The sequence below is a fragment of the Trichechus manatus genome, unplaced genomic scaffold (genome assembly GCF_000243295.1).
Source record: "Trichechus manatus latirostris isolate Lorelei unplaced genomic scaffold, TriManLat1.0 scaffold00027, whole genome shotgun sequence".
Lineage (NCBI taxonomy): Eukaryota > Metazoa > Chordata > Mammalia > Sirenia > Trichechidae > Trichechus > Trichechus manatus.
In genome coordinates, this window is record NW_004443963.1 from 8,201,983 (window position 1) to 8,228,290 (window position 26,308).

The window sequence follows — 26,308 nt, forward strand, 5'->3', positions numbered from 1 at the left end:
CCATGGTCAAAGCACCCGGGTAATCCGCCTTTCTCTTCCGCCCGCCGAGCCCCATTCATATTCTAATCACAGCGCGGCCGGCCCGCGAACGGCCACTTTATCGGGGCCCGCAGAGACGCAGCCTGCCCCCCCCCCAACTTCCACTTCCAGCCCCCCAGCCTGTCGCCCCCTTCTTTCTGCACTTTAAACTCCGCCGGGGAAGGGGTCCCTGGGAAAACTGCGTCCCCACTTGGACGCCGGGGCTTCTCAGCAATTTAGCGGCTGGTTGGAGGGGGGTGGAGAGGGAGGGAGGGGCTGAGACACAGACAGACTGACAGAGTTACGGGAGGAGGCTAGGGGGTTGGCAGAGAGACCAAGCGGGATAGAGACAGAGGGGGACAGAGTCCTAGGGAGAGACAAAGAGACTTGGGGGCTGGGGCTGGACAGAGACAGGCAGCCAAAGACGGAGAAATAGAGGGACATAGAGACACCGAGGACCAGAGAGGGATAGGGAGCTAGATACCAAGCCAGGGGAATAGGCAGAGAGGAAGAGAGAAGGAAGGGAAGGAGAGAGACAGTGTGAAGGACGTAGAGCTAGAGAAAGTTCTGGAGGAGACCAGCGAGCCCCTCACCCCCTCCCTGCCCAGCGGCCTTCTGCCGCCCAGGCTGGAAACTGGCTTCTCAGGGCTGCGGCCACCCCTCCCCACTCCTTTCCCCAACTTTCAGCTCAGCTCCCTCCACTCCTCCACGCGTGTCCGTGGATCCGCGTGGGAGTCAAGATAACCCCCCCTCGAGTTCCCAGGGCCCTCACCCCAAATCTAATCCAACACCAACGGGGGGGCAGAAGACGAGAGGAAAGGGAGAGGGACCCCACTCGTGGCCGCGTAGGCGAGTCCCCAAGCTTCCCGGAGTCCCCTGACGCCTCCCCTCTCCATCCCAAAGCCAGCGCCGCGCGGGGATGGGTCGGAGAGGGGGAGGGAGACAGAGGGGGGAGGGGGCCACCTCTCAGCCAATTTTGATTTCGCCTATAATGAGTGCAGGGCGAAGGCTGGAGAAGGCCTCTGGAACTTTAAATAAGAAAAACGTTGCTAATGCTATAATAGAAGGGGGAAGTCGGAGGGCTGGGATTGCGTCGCTCAGAGCCCCCCTTTTCGGAGGCGGCTTTTCTTATTCAAAACAGGCCCACAATGGGCTTCACAGTGCGCCTCGCCACGGCCCCATCTGACGAGCGGCCATTCATCAGGCCGGCTGGCCTATCAATGACATTGCTCCCATCGGGGCTCCTATAAAATGATGCTTTTTCCCATGAAACATCCGCAAACATTTTGACGGGTTTGGCTTTGCCCGTCTGGATTACTGAGTGTCCCCTCGCTCGCTCTTTCTCTCTCCCTCTTCTCTGAGCTCTCCCCCTTCTCTCTCTCGGGTTTTCTTTCCTCTTCTTTCTTTCCCTTTCCTCCTTTATCCTTTTGCCCTCTCACTCTCTGCGTCTTCCTCTCCTTCTCCCCTCCCTCTTTCCCTTCCTCCCTGGGCATCTCTAGCACAGGGGATCCCCAAACATCAGGACTTTTGGGGGGCGCCTGTGCTGTCCATGGGAAGAGCATGCATTGTGGGTTACTGGAGGAACCCGACATGGATTCCACAGGTTAGTCCTGCGGGGCGGGGGCGGGGGGAAGGCAATGGAAGGGAGGGGGAATGGAGAGGGGGAACTTTAGAAAGAGTTGCAAAAAGTTCAGATGGTTCAACTTGACAGTGGAACCCCAGGAAATAACGGAGAGCGTGCAGAAGTTTTCAGTCCGGCATGATGTAAGACGTGTGAATGTATAAGTGAATGTGTGGAAGCGTGTGTATGCGTGTAATTGTGTGTGCGTGTGTGCGCGCGCTGAGAAACGAGCGCGCTTTCGCTTGCCCCGGACACAAAGTCGCGCAAAGATGCGCTGGCTCGCGGCGAGCTCGAGGTGCCACTGGTAGAAACTTGAAGAGCCGACAGTCCGTTCCCGGCCCGGCTCCTCCCCCAGGTTTGGGGGCCTCGGAATAGCGGTGCGCTCCGGGGCTGGTAGCGAGGGATGGGAAGCCGAGCGGAACGCCCTGGAGGCGGGGAAGGGTGACGGCTTCGCGCAGCGTCCCGGAGGGAGGTGGGGACCGCGGCTCCCGCCAGAGGGGACCCTCAGCTGGTGGGAGTGGCGGCGGCGAACCCGGTGGTCTTGGGGAATCCGGGCAGCACGGGGTCATCCGAGGCGGAGTATACTCTCCCTGCCGGGAAGGGGCACCCGACAACGCGCTGAGCTCCGAGGCTCTAACCGAGCTGGAGCGAGGGGGCAGAACGTGGTGCCACCGGCGAGGCCCGGCGTCGGCGTCTACAAACAGTTCTGCAGTTTGGGGGCTGTTGGTTGTGGGCGTTAAGTTTTGGGGTGGCGGCGGCCTGTAGCAACCGAGGAAGGAAGCCAAGGAATCTTTTATAAGGAAAAAGCCCGGCGTCTCGATTCTTTCTCCAGTAGAGCCTTCGGCACTCCCCACCTCCCACTCCTAGCACTTTTGAAGAGCCGCCAAACTTCCCGATCCGAGTTATGCCCTACGTCCCTTCCAGGTGGAAGAAGTTCTCTTGAAGTTCACACCCTCCCCCAGCTGCGGTCTCGCATCCGGGCTTGGCTGCAGCCTCGGGGTTTCTTGGGGAGATGGGGTCGGGAAGAGGCAGAAATGCGGCAACCGGCAGCAGCTGGATGCAGTGCTTGGGAGAATGCCTGGGAGAATCTGCTGTTGCGTTTTGCAGAGCTGAGCAACAAGTGCCTTTCAGCCTCTGCCATCTAACACACGTGCGTCTCTTCACTGAGCAAATAAACACCACACGAATGTCTCCTCATCTCCACACCCAGGCGGGTGTGGGTGGAGGTAGGGGTCATCTGAGCATTGCCCCAGATGGTCTTTCCTCAGTCACTACATAAAGACTTCCGCCCCCTCCAGGCTTCCGACACCCGCCCCCTCTGCGTGTATGTGGAGGTGTTTTCAGTTTTCCTGGGTAGTTGTCTATCTCTGATCCCCAAAGCCAAGTCCCTCTCAGACTGCGTTCCCTTGGGTGGGTGTAGGCCCCTAGGGGGTGGGAAAAGGCTGAGCCTCGCAATTACCCCCTCTTAGATGCGATGACAAACGAAGGCAAGGAGAGGCGTCGCAGTCCCCGCGCTCCCGGCTGCGGGCACCCGGCTGGCCCTGATGGGGTCTTCTACGCCCTCCGCAAAGCAAGCGCAGAGAGGGAGAGAGTCCCTCTCCCATTTTTATCTCAAGCGCTTGAGCCGCTGCGCACCTTCTGGGCACCCCAACTTTAGAGTCGAATATCCTAGAACAAAATTAAACCCAGGTCTGCAGAGTTTATGGCCAGTCTCTGCAAGGGGCCCACGCAGGGGTTTAGGGGCTCTCTGCATTCCAAACCTGCCCTGGCCCAGCTACGGGGTTCCGGCACCTTCCCTCCTACACACATGCGCGCGCGCGCGCGCACACACACACACGCGCGCGCGCGCGCGCGCGCGACTGGAGCCCCCGGGTGTGTTCTGGGGCGGGCTGGGGGAGTTTCTCCTCTCTGGGCTGGGGAGCTACGGAAAAGTTCTTTCTCTGTCCTCGATGTAGCACCTGGTCACCTCCGCCTCGACTTCAAACACCTTAAAAATCCTTTCCCCATCCACCCTCCTTCTGTATATCTGAGAAATCCCTAGGTCGCCATCCTGAACTCAAAATCAAAAGTTTTTGGGAAAGGGCAGCGTGCAGAAATGACACGAGGCGCACCAGGTGCATTTCACTCGGGTTTGCAAAACTCACAACAAGGAAGTGAGGCTCGGCGTGGCCCGGTCCAGGAACCTCAGCTCACCTCCCTTCTAGAGAACTTAATCCAATTAGTTCTTTTTTTTTTTCTTCTCTGACTTTTTCTTGTTATGTAAAAGTCATGTCTCCTCGACTTGCCGAGACTAGAGCTACAAGGAGCAGTTCGATTCCGCTCTTTTATCAGCAGACTGCGCGCGATCAGAACCACGAACATTAGAGTTATTATTGTTTCATTCCGAAAAGGCTTAAACATCCAATTCACAGCAACTGCTGCGGCGAAGTCGGGAGCGTCCAGGATAACAGAGGCCGCAAGCCGGGCCTCGGCCCCCTACTCTTAAAGGGAAAATCCCCGCGAAGTGCCTCGGGCCGAGGAGAACAGTTTTGCAGGGGCCGGGCTCTAGTGGCCTGCCTTGGGGCCACTTCAGCGTGACCTGCGGAAATGCGCCGCTTTGTTCCCCGCACCGAGCGGGTAATATATTCCTCGAGTTTTCCCAAAATACTCAACAAGTGTGGGACCAAGACAATGGCCCCATCGGGGGAGGCGGGGGAACCGGCGCGCGCCTCCCGGGCCCTCGGCTCGCTCGCCGCAGAGCTCGACAAAGCAGAGCTCTTCTCCGAGGCGACTCCGGCGGCGCCGCGCAGCTCCGAAGAGGCAAAGGCGGAGGGCGCGTGCGGAAGCCGTCGGCGCGCCGTCGGGCCGGTGCGCGCTTTGCAGTTGGAGAGGCGCGCGTTGTAGCCCGCGGCGCCGCAGCCCTAGCGGCGGATGGGGGCGGCGGGCAGTGGGTGGGTGCTGAGTCCCGCGTGGCCTGCCCGCCCCACACGGACGCCAGTGGCGGGTATGCGATTAGATCCGTGCGGGTCCAATCCTGGCTGCCCTTCCCGGCCGAGCGTTGCGCAGTTACTCTCTTACGCGGGAATTCGAGAACGAGAGGGAAAAGTGAGTGGAATTTTAGGCCACCGAGAATTTGTGCAAAGTGGCTGGGGCCGGGTTGGTCGCCTACGCAACAGAAGGGTCGGTTCTTGTGAAACGGGATGGCGCGTTAGAGAAGACCACTGCCAAACCTAAACTGGGAACTTCTGCCTCTACCCGCTTCCCGCCCAGATTTCCAGAACCCAGAGCTGGGGCGGCCAAAGCGCCCCCGGAACTGGATCTGAGTCCCCAGGGCCACGTCGACGGGAGGGCACGCTGATCTGTGGGTCCCGGCCCCGCGCAAGGTGCGGCCTGGCTCCATGGGCCCCGAGTGTGGGCGACCAGTTGCCCTGGCGCGGTGCCCACGGGGCTCAGTCGTCCCGGAGGAAACAGGGCCAGAGGCTCCTCCGTCTTCTCCCAGGTACGGCCTGGGGAAGAAGCCGCCTTCTCTGGCCGGGGGCGCGGGTCAGCGGGCTCGGGGGAGGAAGGGGCAGGGTAGCCTGAGCCTCGTTCCGGCGCCCAAACTAGGCTGTCTCGCCTTCCCAGGGCCTGTGTGTGTGGCCTACGAGGGGGCCTTTCGCGCTCCCACCCCAGCCACCTGCCAGACGACGGCAGCAGGGTCAAGGGAGAGCCGCATGGTCCTCGGGCCCCGCGGCTGCAGTCCTGGAAGCCCCGCACGAGGCCCAGCGCGGCGGTCCGGGACAGCGCCCTTTCCCGCGGGGCCTGCAGGAGCCGAAAAGCCGAAAAAGTTTGCAGGGGAAGCCCTGCGGCTTGGGCCTGGGATTGCGATAGCCGCGTCCGCCCCCCTCTCCAGCGCGTCGCCATGGAGACTGCTGGAAGTTGGTGGTGGAAAACAGACCCGGCGCAAAGCAAAATATTATGAGTGCAGTTGGGGTGACTTCAGGGGGGCGGCGGACCGTAGGGCATGAGCGGGAGCCCGAGCCAGAGGCCGACAACAAACGGCCGGGAGCGAGAAGGAGAGAAGAATTTGCACCGAGCCTCCCCGTCGCTGTGTGAGAGCTGGACCGTTCTGCTTCCCAGGGGCGCTGAGGTCTCATTTCTCTCCAGCAGCTACACCTTTCTCTCAGCCTGCCCTCCCCTCCTCTCCGGCCTTCCAACCTCCCTCCATCCGAGGTTAGGTGCCTGCTGGGCAGTGCGCCCACTTCCCCCAAGAGCCACAGGCTCACCGACGTGAAAGGTCCTGGCTTTTCTTCCCCACGACCTGTGGGTCGCCCAGGATGAGTTTCTCACCCCTCTTCTCAACTGGATCTGAAAGGGTGAGCGGTTAAGATGAGTTGGGAAAGAAGAGAAGGAGGTGCCTGGCCAGGAATCTTGGTAGGGGGTGGGGGTGCAGAGAAGAGATCCTCTCTGATTTTTTTTCCACTTCGTACAGTGGGCAAAGCACTGGGTTATAATTCCTTCTCAGCCACTAGTAATGTGATTTTAGGTCAGTCTTCCAGCCTTTCCAAGATTAATTTTCATTGCCTGTAAAATGAAAGGTTATTCAACTTACAGTCCTTGATTCTCTAAGCAAGTTACACACATCCCTCTATTCCTTTGGTTTTACTATGGAACCAGTGAGGAACTTCAATGGCCAAGTGGTTAAGAGCTTGGCTGCTAACCAAAAGGTCAGCAGGTTGAATCCACCAGCCCTCCTTGGAAACCCTGTGGGGCAGTTCTGCTCTGTCCTATAGGGTCAACCATATGGGACAGTTCTACTCTGTCCTGTAGGGTCACTCTCAGTCTGAATCGACTCGATGGCAAGGGGTTATAGAACCAGTGAAGTAATATTCGAGCTTCGTTCCCTCTCCTTGAACTCTGATCCACTGCACAATTGCTGAACCTCTCTCCCAAACTAGTAATATATAAAATACTTTTATTTTTAAGAGTCATTTAAGATTTTAAGAGTCAAGGACCTTGGATAACCATTTTCTAACGTCTCCACGTTTCCTTTCTCCAGTGCAACCTGAGGTACACCCTTTAAGTCTTTGTCCAACTCCTTACACCCCAAAAGGAATTATTAGAAGACCCTAGATTTTATAGGGCCATGTCCAGTGTCACTTTAGGAAATGCTGGAATGCCTGCAGATGTTGAAGCCAGCATCACAGACCCTCATACACGTTGGAGAGGAATACACACTGGCCAGTGTGCCAACATGTTGTCATGAAGGGAAGCCCAGACTCTATCCTCCACTTCTCAAGTCCTTAGAAAGAGGAGAGTCTCTTCCCTCACCTGGCTACCCTTCCTGATGATAATTTGGGCAAAGGAACCCTTTCCCCTCTTTGAGACTTTGTTGCCTCATCTGTAGGTGAATCGATTGGAGTTAGGCAATTGGTTAACGGGCTGGGCTGCCAACTGAAAAGTTGGAGGTTTGAGTCCACCCAGAGGCATCTAAGAAGAAAAATCAGTCATTGAAAACCCTATGGAGCACAGTTCTACTCTGACACCCATGGGGCCACCATGAGTCGGGGTTGACTCTACAGCAAGTGGTTTTTATGGTCCATCTAAAATTCTACTGCTCAGTTACATGCTTGTGTTTGAGTGTGTCTTCTGACATACATATGACGTCTGTTGGGTACTTTGTTTATAATGTAGTTTTACAGACATCAGTCCTCACAAGAGCTCCATGAAGGAGGCATTATTGTGACCTGCGTCAACCACAGGTGTCTCTTCCATTTCCAACATTTTAAGAGTGTGATTCTAAGCCAAGTCAGTATGTTTGTTTGCCTTGATGTCTTTGCCAAAAAGGCTGAGAAGTTATAAAAATTGGGATGTTAGGCTGTCAGGTCTGCATTTCCACAGGCCCCTGAGAGTCCACCCTAGCTGTTCTACTGGTCACTTGGGACACTCTTCAGCTGCCCCTTCAGGGTCTCTAAGGTTCTGCGGAATGGAAAAGGTGGGAGAAATCCCTGACGTCATTTTTACCCCTTCCACTCTATTTTATGTATTTTTGTGACTTCATTAAGGTTTAGGGGAGAGAGGATGAACTCAAAGAGATTATTTAGCGGTGTCAGGTAAGAGTAAAAGAATAAAACAACAACAACAAAAAACCAAACCCATTGCCATTGAGTCAATTCCTACTCATAGCAACCCTATAGGACAGAGTAGAACTGCCCCATAGAGTTTCCAAGGAGTGCCTGGTGGATTTGAACTGCCAGCCTTTTGATTAGCAGCTGTAGCACTTAACCAGTACGCCACCAAAGTAAAAGAATACTTCGGGTTAATTCATCAGAGATTTTATTCAGTCTCATTTACTGTTGGGTGGCAAACCTTGGAGATGAGCAATGCCCTGGTCACTGCTGTCAGGGACTTCAGAATCTCTTTGATGAGAGAAGGTGTGGACACACAGAGTAGTCAGTGCTTCAGGGGACATCACAATAGAGTCCTGTTGGAGCCTAGAGGGAAGGATGCTGTCTCTTGTTGAGTACCACCATGTGGTAGCCCCGTTACAGGCATTTTTCCACACATTAGTCATTTAAGCCTATCATAATCCTACATTGTCCCTTTTTAGTATAAAAGAGGATCTAGAACTTTCCTGAAGTCACAACTTGTATGTGGCAGAGCTAGATTGGAGACCAGACTGTGGGAAGCCCAGTCCCCTGCCCCACCCACTCCACTTCATCCAGACATTGCTACAGTGCCAGCCTCTTAGGGCTTCGTTATGACTCTGGCCTTTAGGTAGATTTGAATCCCACTTGGTGAGACGGGAAGTGTGCGGATGAGAGTGGTAGAATCAGGGAATGTTGTCTTCTTTGGGCATCAGAGAAAAGTCCGAAGGAGGCTTGTGATTCTGCCTTTGAAGAGGATTTAAGATGATGGTGGCTATGGGAGGCTATGTATCATAGTGATTGAGTATGCGTTTTGGTCATTTCACTGAGCTGAGATAAATTTTCAGATGGTTTCTTTGTTGTTAGTTGCCGTCAGAAGAATTCCGTCTCGTAGCAACCCCATGTGTTCGGAGTAGAACTGCTCCATAGGGTTTTCAGAAGCAGATCACCAGGCCTTACTTCCAAGGCAGCTCTGGGTGGGTTTGAACCTCCAGCCTTTCAGTTAGTACTGCAGCGCTTAACCATCTGCACTACCCAGGGACTCCTGAGTATATGTTTTGGACACAGACAAACCGTGGCTTGCCCATTCATTCATTTATTCATTTATTCAAGAAAATTATGTGCCTCCCATATGCTGGGCAGTCTGCTACGTGGTGAACTTCACAGAAACACTGTCATTGCTCTGCTGGAGCGTAAATTCTAGACAGACAAACAAGTACACACAAAAATAGATAATTTCTGAGTGAAAAGCACTTTGAAGAGAAAAAAAACATCCAGAGTAATGAAGATAGAGCACAGAGGCGGGAAGGTTACTACCTTTCCTAGGTTGGCTCTGCCGCCTGAAGTTGCATGCCGTTGGTCTGGGAGCTTAATATCTTCGAGCCTCAGTTTTCTCCTGGAACTGATAAAACCACCTGATCGGGCTGTTGTGAGTATGACATGTGAAAGTGGTGATGGTTAACGTATTGTGAACACTTCCTGTGTGTCTACACTTTGCTGAGCATTTTTCTTTCAATGCATTATCGATGTGATATTTACAACAACCCTATAAAGGAGGAAATGTTATTATTCACAATTTAAATGGGGGAAACCAACAGGTTAGAGGCAGAATCAAAGCCAGAAGCTGAAGTGCTCAATGAGCTCATAAGCCTTGGAAGCTGGGCTGGAAAGATATACTTTGCATGATTGCACGGGAAACCGTCTTGACATAACTTGATTGCATATGCCTGACTTTCTTGAGATAGAATGCAAGTAATAAATCTAGCTTTTGTTTTTATTTTAAATGTTTATGAAGTGCTTTTCTGGTACCAGGCATGTACTAAGCACTTTAAATACATTATTGTTGTTAGTTGCCATCGAGTCACCTCCCGATTCATGCAACTCCGTGTACAACAGAATGAAACATTGCTCAGTTCTGCATCATCTTCACGATTGGTGGTGTGCTCGGGTTCATCGCTGTGGCCACTGTGTATCTGGAGTGTCTTTCACCCTAGGGGGCTCATGTTCCAGCACTGTATTGACAATATTTGTTGTGATCCATAAGGTTTTCATTGGCTAATTTTTAGAAGTTGATTGCCAGGGCTTTCTTCCTAGTCTGTCTTTGTCTGGAAGGTCTGCTGAAACCTGTCTACCGTGGGTGACCCTGCTGGTATTTGAAATACCACCATCATCACAGCAGCAACATCATAGCAACACGCAAGCCACTACAGTACGACAAACTGACAGATGGGATGGTGGAAATACATTATTAGTTATATTTTAAAAACCTGTGTTATGGATGCTATAATTATCCACCCCCGTTTTATGCAATGAGAAACTGAAGCAGAGAAAGGATACCAAAGAGGAAGTAAGGGACAAAACCAGGATTTGAACCAGACGTCCCTGAACCCAGTCTCTCGGGCTCCAAGATCAACACTCTTAGCCACGAAGCTATATTGACTTTCTTTTCAGTTTTAGTGAGTGAGGAGGGTGGTAGTGGAAGAGAGACCCCCAAAAGCATAAATCATTTTAGTGAAATCAAAGGACTTGTTAATTTCTCCCTATATGAAAGTGTTGAGATAATCCTTTAAACTACAGAGACAGAATTATTTTGAGCAAAAATAGGGACGTAAGTAAAATATTCATATCATTACGAGGGGTGTGAAATGTACATTAGTCTTCTTCGAGATTCCTTTGAAGTTTGTTTAACATTTACTTTGCCTCGGAGAATGTCAAGGCTTCCTTCATGCTTACTCACAGATGTACCTTATAAGAATAATCTGAGACAGAAGCCGTTAAGTAATGTGATAACATATGTAGCCTTTAGGTAATTTAACAAGCAATCTTTTGCAGCTAGAAGTCCTTCAACAGATATGTGTTAACATAAGACTTCAGATGTATGTACTGTGATACAATAAAAAGAACATGAGCTTTGCAGTTAGATAGACCAAGGTTTAAATCCCAGCTTAGTTACTTTCTAGCTCTGTGACCCAGGGCAAGTTACCTAATTCCTCTGATCCTTGGTTTCCTTCTTTGTGGAAAGAGTTATCCCCCGTCTCCTAGGATAGTTGTGAGAATCCAGTGAGGTTGTGCATGTTAAATATTTAATTTAGTATTTGGATCATAGTAATTGCTCAGTAAATGATGGATCGAATTTTTATTAAAAATATCTGGCTTTCTTATGCCCTATCCTAGGTGTCTGGTTGGGAAAGGGGGATAATAATTCTAAAAAAAAAGACTCTTGCAACATATCTAAATGTTTTCTGTATTGTGTAGACACAGCCTTAGTTTTTTTTTTTTTTAACGTACTTTAGATGAAGGTTTATAGAGCAAATTGGTTTCTCATGAAACAGTTAACACATATTGTTTTGTGACATTGGTGGCCAACCCCACGACATGTCAACACTCTCCCCTTCTCGACCTTGGGTTCCTTATTACCAGCTTTCCTGTCCCCTTCTGCCTTCTCGTCCTTGCCCCTGGGCTGGTGTGCCCATTTAGTCTCGTTTTGTTTAATGGGCTTGTCCAATCTTTGGCTGAAGGGTGAACCTCAAAAGTGACTTCAGTACTGAGTTAAAAGGGTGTCTGGGGGGCATACTCTCGGATTTCTCCAGTCTCTGTCAGACCAGTAATCTGGTCTTTTTTCGTGAGTTAGAATTTTGTTTTACATTTTTCTCCAGCTCTGTCCATGACCCTCTATGTGATCCCTGTCAGAGCAGTCTGTAGTGGTAGCCAAGCACCACCCAGCTGTGTTGGACTCAGTCTAGTGGATGCTGTGTTAGTTGTGGTCCATGAGTCCTTTGGACTAATCTTTCCCTTGTGTCTTTGGTTTTCTTCATTCTCTCTTGCTGCAGATGGGGTGGGACCAGTGGAGTGTCTTAGATGCCCACTCACAAGCTTTTAAGACCCCAGACACTACTCACCAAAGTAGGATGTAGAACATTTTCTTTATAAACTGTGTTATGTCAGTTGAGCTAGATGTCCTCTGAGACCATGGTTTCCAGCCCTCGGCCCAGTAATTTCGTCCCTCAGGGAGTTTGGATGTGTCTGCGAAGCTTCCATGACCTTGCTGTGTTCAAGTTGTACTGCCTTCCCCAGTATTGCGCACTGTCTTACCCTTACACAACAAAACATACACCAATTCAGCCATTTCTACATGTATGATTCAGTGACATTGATTACATTCTTCAAGTTGTGCAACCGTTCTCACTCTCCTTTTCTGAGTTGTTCCTCCCCCATTACCATAAACTCACTGCCCCCTAAGGTTCCTATCTAATCTTTCAAGTTGCTTGTTGTCACTTTGATCCCATGTAGATAGTTCTGAAAAAAGCATAATGCTCAAGGCAGACATTTTTGATTGGTGAAGGTATACTGTTGTTTGGTTTTAAGAAGACTTCAGGGGAGACACAGCCTTAGTTTTAATGTAAAGAGAAACCATTCTTTTCGAAATGGTTTAGACGGAGGGATTATTTCATTTTAATTTCTCTACTTTTCCCATAAACAAGTTGTTTTATGTTCTCTATTGGCCATGATTTCATCCTTGTGTTTTCGAGTCTGTTAAAGGAAGTGGAAAAGGTCTCTGTAGAGGCAACACCCATTGACTTGAATTTAAATCCTGGAAGAACAGTTGCACAGAGCACTTTGGTTTTCGTGGGACTGTATCCAGAGAAGTCAAACGTTGCCTATCTCTGGTGAAGGCTGTTCCACAGCTTCTGTTGCACTTCCTGTTCTGGAATGCGATGGCCTAGAGTCTTTGTCTTCCTTTTTCCACCTTATAGGTGCAGTCACCACTGTTTTAAAAACACTGCACCATTTTACACTTCGTTTTCAGGAAGTGGAGAACAGTTTCAAATGATCCATTCTCTGAAACTCATTCTAGTAGGATGTGGACAATTGAGTTTTTTTGCTTTTCTTGTTATAATGTTGCATGTATTTTTTTTTTAAACGCCTGTTAATTTGTTCTGCTTTTGTCTTTAAAACTTGATTTTTACTTGCATTGTAGTTTTTGAGTTTTTGAAACGTTAACAGCTTTCTTTAAGAGAAAGACGAGAGAAAGATGTGGCAGTCTGCTTCCATAAAGATTTACAGCCCTGGAAACTCTATGAGGCAGTTCTACTCCGACCTGTAGGGTCACTATGAGTTGGAATCGGCTCGATGGCAGCGGATGGGTTAAGAGAAAGACAGAGAAATATCGTAAGATGCAGAAAAGGGTGAAATGTAGCCATTATGCTTTCAGTTCACTTTGGTCCTAGTTTAGGCAACTAGGGCTGGATTGAATTGTGCCAGTAGATTGTGTGGTTTCTATTGTGTCAACTCTGATCCTCACTGCAGGATTACGCAAGAATATGTATAGTTTCCACTTCTGTGGTTGGTTAATCCTCAATAAGACACGAAAACACAATCTGCCTCTGAGCAGTCAATAATTATTAGTAGACAGGTGGATATGGGCATGTTGGGGTTTTGTGGTGGTGGTGGTTTTGTTTTAATTTAAAGGGATATAAAAGAAAGCCTTTAAAAAGGCTGCAGCTCAGGAAAGGCTAGTTAGCATTTGAGTCTGTGTGTTTTCTGACTATCCAATTGTGCTAAAGGTCAGTGTTGTTTAGATGCAGCCTGAGTGACATTGCTGAATCTAGCACATTTTTACTTCATCGGAACAGAGAAGTACCACTTCATAAGCATTGATCCCCTAAATCCATCAGATTGGGGAAAATGCACAATTGGTCAACATAAGTGAACTATTCTTTGAACTAGATTTTTGTCACTTGAATGAGTGATCGCTAATTATACCACCAAGCCAGCATCTCATTTTTGAGGCTCAAATGCATTTCGTGAGGAACAGTGTATCAGTGAGTTTACTTTGAATCTTGTTACTGCTGTGAAACCATTGCAAGTTACATTAGACTTTTGAGGAAGGAAGTGTTTCTTTGAATGTTACAACTATAGTATTTATAATTAAAAAAAAAATGAGCACGAATGATTTTTTTAGTTCCACATCATCTTTTTCTAAACGATTCATCTAAATTTGGCGTGTTTGTAGGTATAATGTATTTACAATTTATGTACTAATTATAAATGCTTATGGGTAGGTCAAGTTCCTATAGAAATTATTAGGATTTTATGAAGTTCCCAAATTGGGCCCATGGCATAAGTTCAAACTTATCTATGATGGAATTGATGGATCACATTAAACATTTTGCCAAGTTCTTTGTAGTGTTCAGCTCCACTGCTGATGATAAATCTAGGGTAAGGGGAAGAATTAGGATACCTCTATAAATTCTTTGCTCCATCAAAAAGAAAATCCACTAATTTTGTATGATCCTCATGTGATTACTAAAAGGGCTAAAAATTCTGTTTCTAGGAGTTTTATTTCATTTACTTGATTATTTCTTTTTTCAAAAGACAAAGTAGTTTCTCCATAAAATGTTGTTTGACATCATAGAAAAGAAATAAGCAACACTGGCTAAAAGCCTTAGGAGTTTACAAGGAAGAAAGATTTCAGGAGGCTTGAGGCGCTCAGTGAAAGCATTAGAACTTTGAAGCACGGAAAGAAGCTTTCTAAAGCCTTGAGTGGTTGTTGTGAGAGGGACTTTGGTCTCCGTGAACTTTTATTTTCAACTCAGTGGGCAGAGGTTTAGAGGTTGCTGTGGTTTAGGTAAGGGACCTTTTTAGAAATGCCAGGCTTTTAGAAAAAAACGCTGCTTTTCTTCTCATCGAGGCTCAGTTTTCAAGTTTGGAAACTTTGCTGTGATGAGAAGGAATTGTTTCTCTGCTTCATTGGGGTTTCCTCCTGGTGCCCAGGCCACGCCACATTCTCTGTCTGGGCCACCTCACAGGGCACAGCTGAGGAGGTGCTGGGAGTGGGAGAGCTGCCCACCCAGACCCAGCCCCACGCACACCAGGAAGAAGCGTCACACAGGGCCGCCTGGGCCCAGAGCACCTCCGTGAAGCTTGCAGGGCAGAGGCGTCCGGAGGGATCCAACAGATGGGGAACTTAAGAAAAAGGATTCCTGGGGAATTCTGTGTTTGGTTCAGTTTTTCTTGATATTAATAGGAATTAAAAAGAAAACACCAAAACTTTATAATGGTATATCAGTACCTGGAGTCCCTGGGTGGTGCAAATAGCTCACGCACTTGGCTGCTAACCAAAAGGTTTGCGTCCACCCAGAGATGCCCTGAAAGAAAGGCCTGGCAATCTACTTCCAAAAAAACCAACCATTGAAAACCCTATGGAACACAGTTCTACTCTGACACACAGGGGTCACTATAAGTTGGAATTGACCTGACAGCAACTGATTACTGGGTTACCTGGACACTACAGACCATTTATGAGAAGGCAGGCAGGCAGGCAGGCAAGAATGAGAGGAGAGGAGAGAGGAGATAGGAGAGGGACAGGGAGAGGGAGAGAGGAGAGCGATGGGGAGAGGAAGGGGGAGAGGGAGAGGGGAGGATGCAAAAAGGGAGACAGGCCAGGAAGGAGGGAGGAAAGTACACTGAAATTATTTTGATAATTGATGGCAGGTTGACTTAATTAGTTATTTTTAAAATTATTAGTTTTTTAATACAAGTGAGTCCCTTTTTGAAGTTGGGTAGTGTTAATGAAATTTATAATCTTTTCCAGGCACTGTGTGCTAAATGCTTATGCATGTTATCTTGTTTAATTCTCATACCAAACCTATGGTATTAATATCCCCATTTTACAGATGAGGAAACTGAGATTAGAGAGTTTAGTTAACACGTCCCAGGCCAAACAGCTAGTGCCAAACCAGGATTTGAAGCCAGATTATTCTGATTACCAAGCCAGGCTGCTTCCTTGCCTCCCCAAACCTGGGAGCTAGAAGGGCTTTAGAGACATGCCTTCCCGCTCACATCCTCTACTGCATAAAGAAGCTCAGAAGGTCAGGTCACCCCTCACCCTGGTGGGAGACAGGGATCACACTGCATTTCTTTGGAGCACGCTGTCACGTGCCCGAGTGACATCTGGCTGCCACAGACACCTCACTGTGACTTTAGCAGCCTACTGCTGACTGAGGACGTCCACAGGCGCTCCTTTCTGTGGGGGCGACTCCACACAACATGCGTCTTTTATCTTAAATCGTTCTGAGTTCATCCTGGCACCACCGCTGGGTAGCTGTCTTCCTGCCTGCCAGTTACTTTGGCAAATTTGACATCTTACACACACCATCAAGGACTTCATATCTGTTTACTTACAGACACAATTTTACTTATAATAGGTTCTACATAAAAGCCTCAGTGTTAAAATAACAGCACCTCTATTTGCATAACGTGTTGCAGTTTGCGAACACTGATGGAATCTTGAACAGTACAGGCTCTGGACTCCGAGAGGCCTGGTGAGAATCGACTTTGCCATGGGCTGGATGCGTGAACCCGGCAAGTTATGTAACCTTTCTGAACCTCAGTTTGCTTGTCAGTAAAGTGGAGCTAAGAGTCCCTGGGTAGTGCAAACAGTTAACATGCTCAGCTGCTAACCAAAAGGTTGGCGGTTCAAGTTCACCCATAGGCACCTCAGAAGAAAGGCTTGGTGATCTACTTCTGAAAAATCAGCCATTGAAAACCCTGTGGAGCACAGTTCTACTCTGACACACATGGGGCCACTTTGAGTCAGAGCACCCACCTCACAGGGTGTTGTGAGAACAAAGTAATGCACAAAAAGGGATCAACACAGGGCTTGGCACATTACAGGCCACATAGGAGAAGACCACAGAATTTTATGGAACTCTTCCACTGTGTTCAGTGTTTTGGTGTGTGTGTGGGTATGCGTCTGCTTTAGGTGAAAGTTTACAGAGCAGATTAGTTTCTCATTCAACAATTTAAATACAAATTCTTTTGTGACATTTGTTGCAATCCCCACAATGTGTCAACACTTCTCCTCTTCGCTACCTTGGGTTCCCTGTTTCCACCCGTCCATGTTTCCTGTCCCTTCCTACCTCCTCATTGCTTTTGGGCAGGTGTTGCCCATTTAGTCTCATATACATGATTGAACTAAGAAGCACGTTCCTCACATGTTATTGTTCGTTTTATAAACCTCTCTGCTCTTCGGCTGAAGGGTGAATTGGGGAGTGGCTTCAGTTCTGAGTTAAAAGGGTGTCCACGGGCATTCGGTGTTTCTGATGTCACCTCATAAACCTATAAGCTAGCTGTAATTCCCATTGTACACTTGGTGAAGCTGAAGTGCAGTGGGTCTGAGTCACGAGCATTGGTTCGTACAGCAGGTGAGCATCCAAACTGAGGTTTGCTACGTCACTAAAGCTGATCCTATTTTGTTTAAACCAGGCCCCATCACACCAATGAAAACATAGAATTTTCAGGAAGAGGCTGGTGATTTTCCTTCAACATAGAGCTCCAACTCTCTCAGCTTCTCCTCATGGTACACTTACGCACATGGGCCTAAAGTGCACATACTTTCCATCCTCATTTATGTGTCTACTTGAAGCTTCCTTTGTTTCTCAAGTTTCTCACCTGTGCCATTATTATCTGTACGGAGCACAGTGCATAGCATCTACTAGAGTGTCTTACACACAGTCAGTGCTCCATAAATACTCACGTACTATATAAATCAATCCATCTTTCATGTTACAAAAGGAGGCTGCATCTTGTTGCTTGTTTTTTAGGAAGCCTGGCTCAAGGCCCCATGTACACAAGTACTTGATAATTAACTACAGATGAACTAATGTTCTTTTGAGCCCCTACTATGTGCCAAGGATGGTGTTAGTGCATCATTTATTAATTTCTTTCCCTTCCTCCTTTCTAGCTTTTCCTCCTGCAGTCTTTATTGATCTGTTATTCTGTGCCAAAGCCTATCCTAAGTGCAGGGAATAGTGGGTGAATAAGGCACAACCAGCTCTTAAGGAGCTTATATTATTTTGCCTAATCCTTGTAATAATCCCATGGGGTAGGTTTTTTTTTGTTTTTTGTTTTTTTTTTTTTTATGGGAAGGAAATTGAAGCCCATGAGGTTAAGTAATTTGCCTAGGGTTATGGAGCTTAGTCGGTCAATTGTAAGGGGAGGGTTAGAATTAGTGTCTTTCTGGATTCCAAGGCCACATTCTTTCCACTGCACCAAGAGATCCAAGACTCAAACGGAAAAAGTGATAATAAGAAGAAACTAAAGTGAGCTGCCTTGGGGTGGGCGTGAGATAAAAATTCTAATTGCTAAGATTTAGGTAATGCTTATCATGTAAGCGCTTGATGTACCTTATTCACTTAATTCTCATGCAAACTCTATGAAGTGTTATTGTTATTACTCCCATTTTACAAAAGAAGAAACCAGAGCTCAAGGAGGTCAAGTCATTTGTCCAAGGTCACACAGCTAGGAAGTAGGATTTGAACCTGGCAATTCTGCACCACAGTGCATGTGCTTAACTACTATGCTGTAATTTAAACAATAAAAAAAGGCTTCTGTCATAAACAGCTACCTGATATCAGAGTGTGAAATGTATGTAGAATTCGCTCTGTGCTAGCACTATGCTAAGTGGCCCTGGTGGTGCAGTGGGTAAATGCTTGGCTACTAACCGAAAGGTTGGAGGTTTGAGTCCACCCAGCGACTCTGTGGGAGAAAGATCTCCTCCCGCAAAGATTACAGCCTAGAAAACAGCTCTACTCTGCCACATGGGGTCACTATGAGTCGAAAATCCACTCCAGGGCATCTAACAACAGCACTATGCTAAGTGCTTTACATATATTTATTTTTAATATGTTTTGAATCTCACACCACTATAATGAGGAAGGCAGATTATTATTATCCACATTTTACACTGACGCTGATGTTTAGAGAAGTGAAGTAATTTGCCTAAGGCCGTTCAACTAGTAAATCATAAAGCTGGAATTCAAACCATTAGTTTGTTGTTGCAAAGCCCACCTGCTTGCTTTTTATTCTTCCAGGTGATTCTCAGGAAGTTATTCAAAAGAAAGAAAAAAAGTGATATCCACCAAGTTGTTCATTAAGAAATATTAGCACAATAGAACATTGATCATAAAAAATGATAACTGCGAGGACCTTAGCAACATAGGAAAAATCTGCCGGATAGACTGTTAAGAGGGAAAGGTATACAATTGTATGTTCGCAGAGATTACACATCACATATGCACACATATGGACATGAATGAGACCTGGGAGCGATGCAGAATAAGGAAGAGGAGTTCACGTGCTGGAGGGGTGGGATTATTTTTTTCTTTTCAACATTTTCCAACATTTTAAATATAAATTCCTATCATAGATTAACACAGGAAAGAAAACAGTCTTTTGCCAAAGAGAAAAAAGGTTTTGGCGGTTCGTTTCAGAAGTTCAGGCTGGGCTGAAGCCTGTTTGGGTCCTGCGGCCAGGCGTACTTGGCTTCTGAGGTTTGGGGAGAATCTATACCCCGCAATGGAGGGGTCAAAAGAAGTGCAAAAGAGGTAGAAAAAAACAGAAAAGACAATGATGTCAGGAATCGAATAATATCAGATGCTATACAGGGCGAGAGGCTTTGGTTCCAAGAATTCTTTTCAGATTTTTAATTTATGTTTTATTAATATTATAATAATAGAAACAGGGACAAAGGAAAGAGCTCCTGACGTTAGGTGGTAATAGGTGTGTTCCAAAAAGAAAAAAAAAAAAAGTCGAGGAGAACTGAAGCGTTTCCAATCTGGTTATTAATTACGGACGTTAGCTCTGGTGTTCCTGGATGTGTTTGGAGCAAAGATCCTCTTTTCCGTTAAATTTGTCTTCGACAGGAGGTGGCACCGAACACCTTAGCTTTAATTTTCTCTAGTCTAGGGAGACAGTTGGTGAGTTAGTGATCTGTGAACAAACGACGTTGGTGCCCCTTTGGGGCTTCCTCCTTAATTATTTCACATTGCAAATAATGACCCCTTCATTAATCTCTTTGCCTGCTTTGGAGTTTTACCTATTGAGTTTTTTTAGAATAAGAAAGGTCAGTAGTATTTATTGAGCACCTACTTTGTGCTTAATATCATGTTAGACACAATTTAGTACTCTCAATAAGAGTGCTATGTAAGTATGGGTATTATAAAAACCAAAAAAACCTGTTGGCGTCGAGTCGATTCCAACCCATAGTGACCCTATAGGACAGAGTAAAACTGCCCCGTAGAGTTTCCAAGCAGCGGCTGGTGGATTCCAGCTGCCTACCTTTTGGTTAGCAGCCTGAGCTCTTAACCACTGCACCACAAGGGCTCCATGGGTATTATAGTATAGGTTAACGGTTAGGTTAGTGTCAGATTCAAATCCTGGCTCAGCTGCTTACCGGATGTGTGATTTTAAAAATCATTTAATCTCTCTTGTTTTCCGCATTTATAAAATAGGGATACTAATACCTACGAGTCAGAATCAACTCGACAGCAACAGGTTTGGTTTTTATTTTTTTACTACCTGCATAAAGGCGCAGTAGTTAAACACTCAAATCCTAACTGAAAGATGGGCGGTTTGAGTCCACCAGCCACGTCTCGGGAGAAAGATGTGGCAGTCTGCTCCCATAAAGATTTACAGCCTTGGAAACCCTGTGGGGCAGTTCTACTCTGTCCTATAGGGTCCCCTTGAGTCAGAATCGACTCCACAGCAACGGGTTTGGTTGGGTTTTTTTTTTTTTTTTTTTGGTTTTGAATACCTACACATGAAGTAATTACAAACAGAAGAGACATGCAAACAGCTTTGTTACGGTGCTTGGTACAAAATGGGGGCTTGTAAAATGGTAATTATTTAAACTATAAAAGACAGGGAAACTGACGCTCAGAAAGGTTAAAGTATTTGGTTAAATGCACAGAACTAGTGAGACAGCAAGTCTTAGAAAGTTCAGTCTTTCCATTCTTTGCCCTGCATCAGACGCCCCCTAACCAGCTGAGAGGGACTTCCTCACTGTGGTCAAGGGTCAGGTTGGCTCAGAGTATAGGCAGACACTTGCTTGTTTCTAGACCTGTGGGAAAGATTCTCCAGGAGATGAGTAAAGAGCCAGGCCAGCCAGTGGGGTATATATTTTGTCTAGAGAAGCAGACTCTTAAAAAGGAGTGTGTGATTCCAGCAGATCAGAAAGCATTGATGCTGGAGAGGGTGTTTGAAAAGAATAATAGTGCCGCAATTGCCTTGTATTTATTTTTTTTATTTTTTAAAAAATATTTTATTTATTTTTGGTGGTAATATACACAACCAAACATGTATCCATTCACAATTTCTACATGAGCCGTTCAATAACACTGGTTACATACTTCATGTTCTGTCACCGTTCTAGCTGTACCCATTTTGTTTCACCATTAATTTAGTGCTATTGGGTTGTATTTAATTAGCACATTCAGTTTTACCACAAACTTGCATACATCATCATTATTTGAGTCTCACAATAGCCTTATGAAGTGGACATTCTATTTGACGGATGTGGAGACTGAGGCACGTATACAAATGGGATTTGGGGGAGCGTTCTTTTTAAAAGGAAAATGTCAGACTTAGGGAAGAGATGAAAAACTTCTGAGATTTTGTAGGAAAAGAAGGAAGGTGAAAAGAGGCAGGTGGTTCTAGCAAATGTGGCAAGCAGGGTGAGCAGGGTGTAAACTGGGGATCTTGTCACTGAGGGTAAATTGATAAATGAAGGAGGAAGCAAATCCCTTGACCCAGTGTTTGCCAAGAGACAGGCCCAGGCCATAGGGTGTTGAAGCAGATAGGATGTGGGTTGATATTTCAGCGTTGGATTATTAAATGATTTTCAGGCTCCTTTGGTGAAATGGGTGTCTCTGGTTTACAGAGACAAAGATGACCCAGAGGGCCTGTCCTCAGGCCTGGGATGTGCGGCCCAGCCAGTCACACCCCTCTTTGCTGTGGCCAGACACTTGGGTAAAGTACAGTTTCCCTCTCTGTAAATGGGGTGATAATGTTGCCTACTTCCAGCAGTGCTGTGATTGAATGAGATGATCCATGCACATAAGCACCTGTCGTTGGAGCATAAAGCTGATGCTCATGAAATGAACGGTGACGAAGATGTTGATGAAGATGGTGATGTTTGCATTGGGAGGCCGCATTCCAGGAGAAAGTTACTAGTGTTGCCTCGACTCACCTGCATCATGCTTTGAACCCCCACTGATAAGGAAGAGACGCAGGGACACTGGTCACATGGACTGTCTGGGGGGGGGGGTGTGTGTGTGAATACAGTTAGCCAGAAAGAGAGCAGCAGAAAATCCCAAAACAAAACAAAAACCAAACTGGTTGCTGTTGAGTCGATTCGGACTTATGGCGACCCTGTATGTGTTAGAGTAGTACTGTATTCCACGGAGTTTTCAATGGCTATGATCTTTTGGAAGTAGATTGCCAGGCCTTTTTTCCAAAGTGCTTCTGGGTGGATTTGAATCGCCGACCTTTTAGTTAGTAGCTGAACATGTAACCATTTGCACCACTCAGGACTCCAAGAGAGAAGGCACAGTTCTTGTCTTTTCTCATCCTAGCCTTCCTTTCTCACTGTGTCCACCCCAGTTCAGGCCTCTCAGACTTGAAATTAGACCATTGCAGTGGCCTCCTGTTAAGGAGGACCATAAGTCCTCACTTGTCTAGGACAGCCTTGGTTTACACATGTGGTTCTGGCAATGGTACTAATAATGCCACCTTTCAGTCTTGTGAGTTTCCAGGTTTGGATGATAAGTGATATGGTCACTACCTGGCCACCTGCTGTGTTCTCTCCCCTTTAAGATTTCTCTGGGTTAGCAGCACCAGATAGAGCTGCCCACAGGACTTCTTTGCTTCTGCCACACTCCTGCTCAAAAACTTGTGAGGTTCCCGACTGCCTGTTGAATAGAAGCCAGGCTCCTTAACCTAGTATTCAAGGGCCTTCTCAGATTGGCCCAAGCTACTTGCTGGACATCCCATGTCACTTGCTGTTTTCTGTGTATACCATGTGTAGTATCCCACCTCTACACTTTTGCTCATGCCGTTGTATCTCTGTAGCTCCACTGACTTCCTTCCTATTTGAAACGAATCAAATGCCTCCTCCTTCGTTGTTGTTTGTAGTCAGTCTGGTTGGAATCATCCCACCCTCCTGTGACCTCTCAAAATATTTATTGCTGCCCTGGGTTAAAATTCCTTATGCTAATGATTTTCTCTCCTTCTTGACTGTCAGTTGAGAACAGAGGTGGGTCTTTTTGTGTGCATGCCGTATCGCATTTTACAGAGTGCTAGTCGCACAGGATAGTCTCAGTAAACACTTGCTGAATGAGCCGAATGAATGTGTGCATTGGTGTTCAGGCTGCTTGTCAATTTCTCGAATGTATTATTCTTCTGCCAGCCTCAGGAGCTTTGCACGTGCTGTTCCTTCTGCTGGGAACACCCTTCCTTCTTCCCCTTTACCTGGTTCATGCCTTCTCATTCTTTAGCTGTCAATTTAATGCTGCTTCCTCCTAGAAGCTTCCCTGACTCTCCCAGATGAGCTCAAACCTCTCCATTTTTCTCTCCCATGGCACTCTTTGGTAATTACATATCTATTTGTGTTATTATTTAATACCTGACTCCTACACTAAACTCTAATGCTGTGTGGAGATAGAGACTGTCTTCCTTCTTCACTGCTGTACTCCTACTGTCTAGGCCAGTGCCTGGCACATATCAGTAAACCAGTTGCCATTGAGTCAGTTCCAACTCATGGTGATCCTACGTGTTTCAGAGTAGAACTGTGCCCCATAGGGTTTTCAGTAGCTGATTTTTTGGAGGTAGACCTCCAGGCCTTTCTTCTGAGGCACCTCTAAGTGGACTCGAACCTCCATCCTTTTGGTTAGCAGCTGGGCATGTTACCTGTTTATGCCTCTCAAGGACTCCTGCCTGGCACATAACCCATTGCTGTTGAGTCGATTCTGACTCATAGCAACCCTGTAGAACAGGGTAGAACTGCCCGGTAGGGTTTCCAAGGAACGGCTGGTGGATTCGAACTGCCATCCTTTTTGGTTAGCAGCTGAGCTCTTAACCACTGCACACCAGGGCTCTGCCTGGCACATAGTACTTGATAAATATTTGATAAACAAATAATGGAATGAATGAATGCGAACCTCAAGTGGGCTATCCTTCCTGAGCCAATGCAGGTTGTCTTGTTCAAAACTCTCCAATAGCTTCTTAGCACTCTTGGAATTAATTTGAAATTCTTACGGTGGCCAGCAAGTCCCTACAAACTTTGGTCCCTTACTGCCTTTCTGACCACATTTCCCACTGTCTCCCTTCCTCACTCTGCTTCAGCCACACTGGTCTGCGGGCTCTTCTCACACACACCAAGCACATTCATGCCTCAGGCCTCTGCGCTTGATCCAACATCACTTCCTCAGAGAGGCCTTCAGTGTCCCCACTGCCTACAGCAGCACCCTCATTGTTCTCTGAAGTCATCTCACTTATGTGTTTTTGTCTGTTTCTATCATGGAATATAAGCTCCATGAGAGCAGGGACCTTGTCTGCTGTGTTCCTCGCTCCATCCTCAGAGCCCTGCAATCAGTAGGTGCTAAATCAGTATTTGGTGAGCAAGGGAAGGGTGGGGCTGCCCCTTGGGAGGCAGGGCAGGGGGCCCCTTCCTGGAACCCAGCGGCCCCTGGGGCAGGGCCTGTGGTGTTGCCATGGCAACCCACTGACCTGAGGGCCCCCCCAGAGACGCCTCAGCTGCCACCTCCTAAGGCTCAGGCTTTCCACACTGTTCCTGTGTATCACTGCCGGGAGGGTGCCCAGTGAAGAGAGGCAGGGGCTGAGAGAAAATGATCCAGAGGAAGGTGCACTCTGGAACCGGAGGAGACAGGAGCAGGCCACGTCGGTGCAGTTCCACTGGTAATGACCAGGGTCTGCGGGAGGGGAGATAGGGGCGCTCTGTCACTCTGAGAGGGACCTGGGGCCAGGTTCTCCCTTGGTAGCTGTGAGTGTGGGGTGTCAACTTTTTAATGTAGCGTTTCTAAAAGCTGCGAGCTCCTAAAATAGGCCCTAGCACAGTGCCCTGGGAGACTTTGAGGTAAAGAGTATGAATAACGCCTTGTATTAAAACCCGGTGACACATTACAAGTCAGGCGGTGCTTTCCCCAGGTATTGCATAAGTGTTCTCCTCCAGTCCCTCAGAGACAAAGCTCGCGTGTGCACTCTCCCACTGCTTAAAAATCACCGCTGGTTCCCAGCTCCTGCAGGCTTCTTGGCCTGGTGGGCGAGGCCTTTGCAATCTGCTCCTAACGGATTCTTTCATCACTCCTTGAGACACGGATTGGTGACCTCACCTTTTCCAGAACCCGCGGGCCCTTTCACACCTTGATCCGTGCCGGTGTTCTTGCCTGAAATGCCTTTGTTTTTCTCCTTGGTCTGGCAGATGCCGAATCCTTTAACGGCTGGCTGAAACACTCCCCGCTCTGTTAAGCAGCCAGGCAGAGGTGGAAGCGCCCTTCTCTGTGCCCCCTCAGCACTTTATTATCATACCAAACGTACTCCTGGTTGCCTGCTTGCTTGGTGAGGCAGTGTGGTGCAGTGAGCACCCGCCAGCCTTGGAGTCAGACAGAGCTGACCCAGCTCTGCCACCAGCTAGCTGATAACTTGACCCAGCCTCTCTGAGTCTCAGCTTCCTCCTTGAAAATCGGAGTTAATAAAGTACTTCAGAGTTTCTGTGAGGAGTGGAGACGTCCCCGGGTGGTGCAAATGGTTATGAGCTCAGCTGAAAGGTTGGAGGTTCAAGCCCATCCAGAGATGCCTCAGAAGAAAGTCCTGGCAATCTAATTCCAATAAATCAGCCACTGAAAACTCTGTGGATCACAATTCTACTCTGACACGCATGGGGTTGCCATGCGTCAGTATCAAGTCAACGACAACTGATAGTGGTGGTGGTGGTTATGAGGAGTAGAGATGGAGCATATATGTAAAGCAGGGTGGCCAGCATGGGGAGGACACTCAATAAATGCTAGATGTCACCATTACTCATCTGTCCCCTTCACTCAGCTTTGAGCCCTTGGCAGATGCCTTGCTCATCTTCACATGGCCCACAAAGCCAAGCATGCTGAGTGCTTTACCTTTGTTATTTCAGTTCATCTGTAGGAGAAACCTGGGAGGTAGAACATTAGGAAGGTTCAGTAACCATCCCAGTGTTACATAGCCTGTAAGTGGTGGGCCTGGAATTTGAAATCTAGTTATTCTAACTCCAAACCCCACATTCTTCCTGGCCTGCCGACATCTCTTTCATCTCGTTCTACTTTCCCTGGCCACTGGAGCCTTCTTGTTGTTTCTTGAACAGGTCAAGCATGGCCCCATACCTCAGGGCCTTTGCCTCTGTGGTTTCCTCTCCCTGAATCTTTGAGGGTTTTTGTCCCTCACTGTCCTCAGTCTCTGCTCAAATGGTGTTTCTTTATGAAGGCCTTCCTGGTGAAGGATTCCCCCCAACCCGATCCATCATTCTCTATTCCTTTATCCTACTTTACTTTTCTTCATTGCAATAATCACTACCTGTTGGGTGTCTGACACTGTTCTAGGTTCTTGGGGACAAAGTGCTGAGCAAGATAGACAAGGTTCATAGAACCAACATTTTAATGTTGGGGAAAATAAATAATAAAAAGGAAATAAATAAACAAGAGACACTCTGCTGTAATATATGGTTTACTGTTAAATAGCT

General features: G+C 47.5%; 1 protein-coding gene across 2 annotated transcripts in view; it reads left to right on the forward strand.

The window, feature by feature from the left end:
- Positions 1-1,198: 1,198 nt before the first annotated feature.
- The window catches only part of RFX4 (regulatory factor X4), a 195,538-nt gene continuing 170,428 nt past the window's right edge, over positions 1,199-26,308 (forward strand). Inside the window, exon 1 of one of the 2 annotated variants that reach the window (XM_004373788.1) lies at positions 1,199-1,621. In XM_004373788.1, coding sequence (XP_004373845.1) covers positions 1,579-1,621 — 43 coding nt within the window. In that variant the 5' untranslated portion in view covers positions 1,199-1,578. Of the gene's footprint in view, positions 1,622-24,381; positions 24,499-26,308 lie in introns of those variants that run through there. The other variant, XM_004373787.2, reaches the window with a different exon arrangement.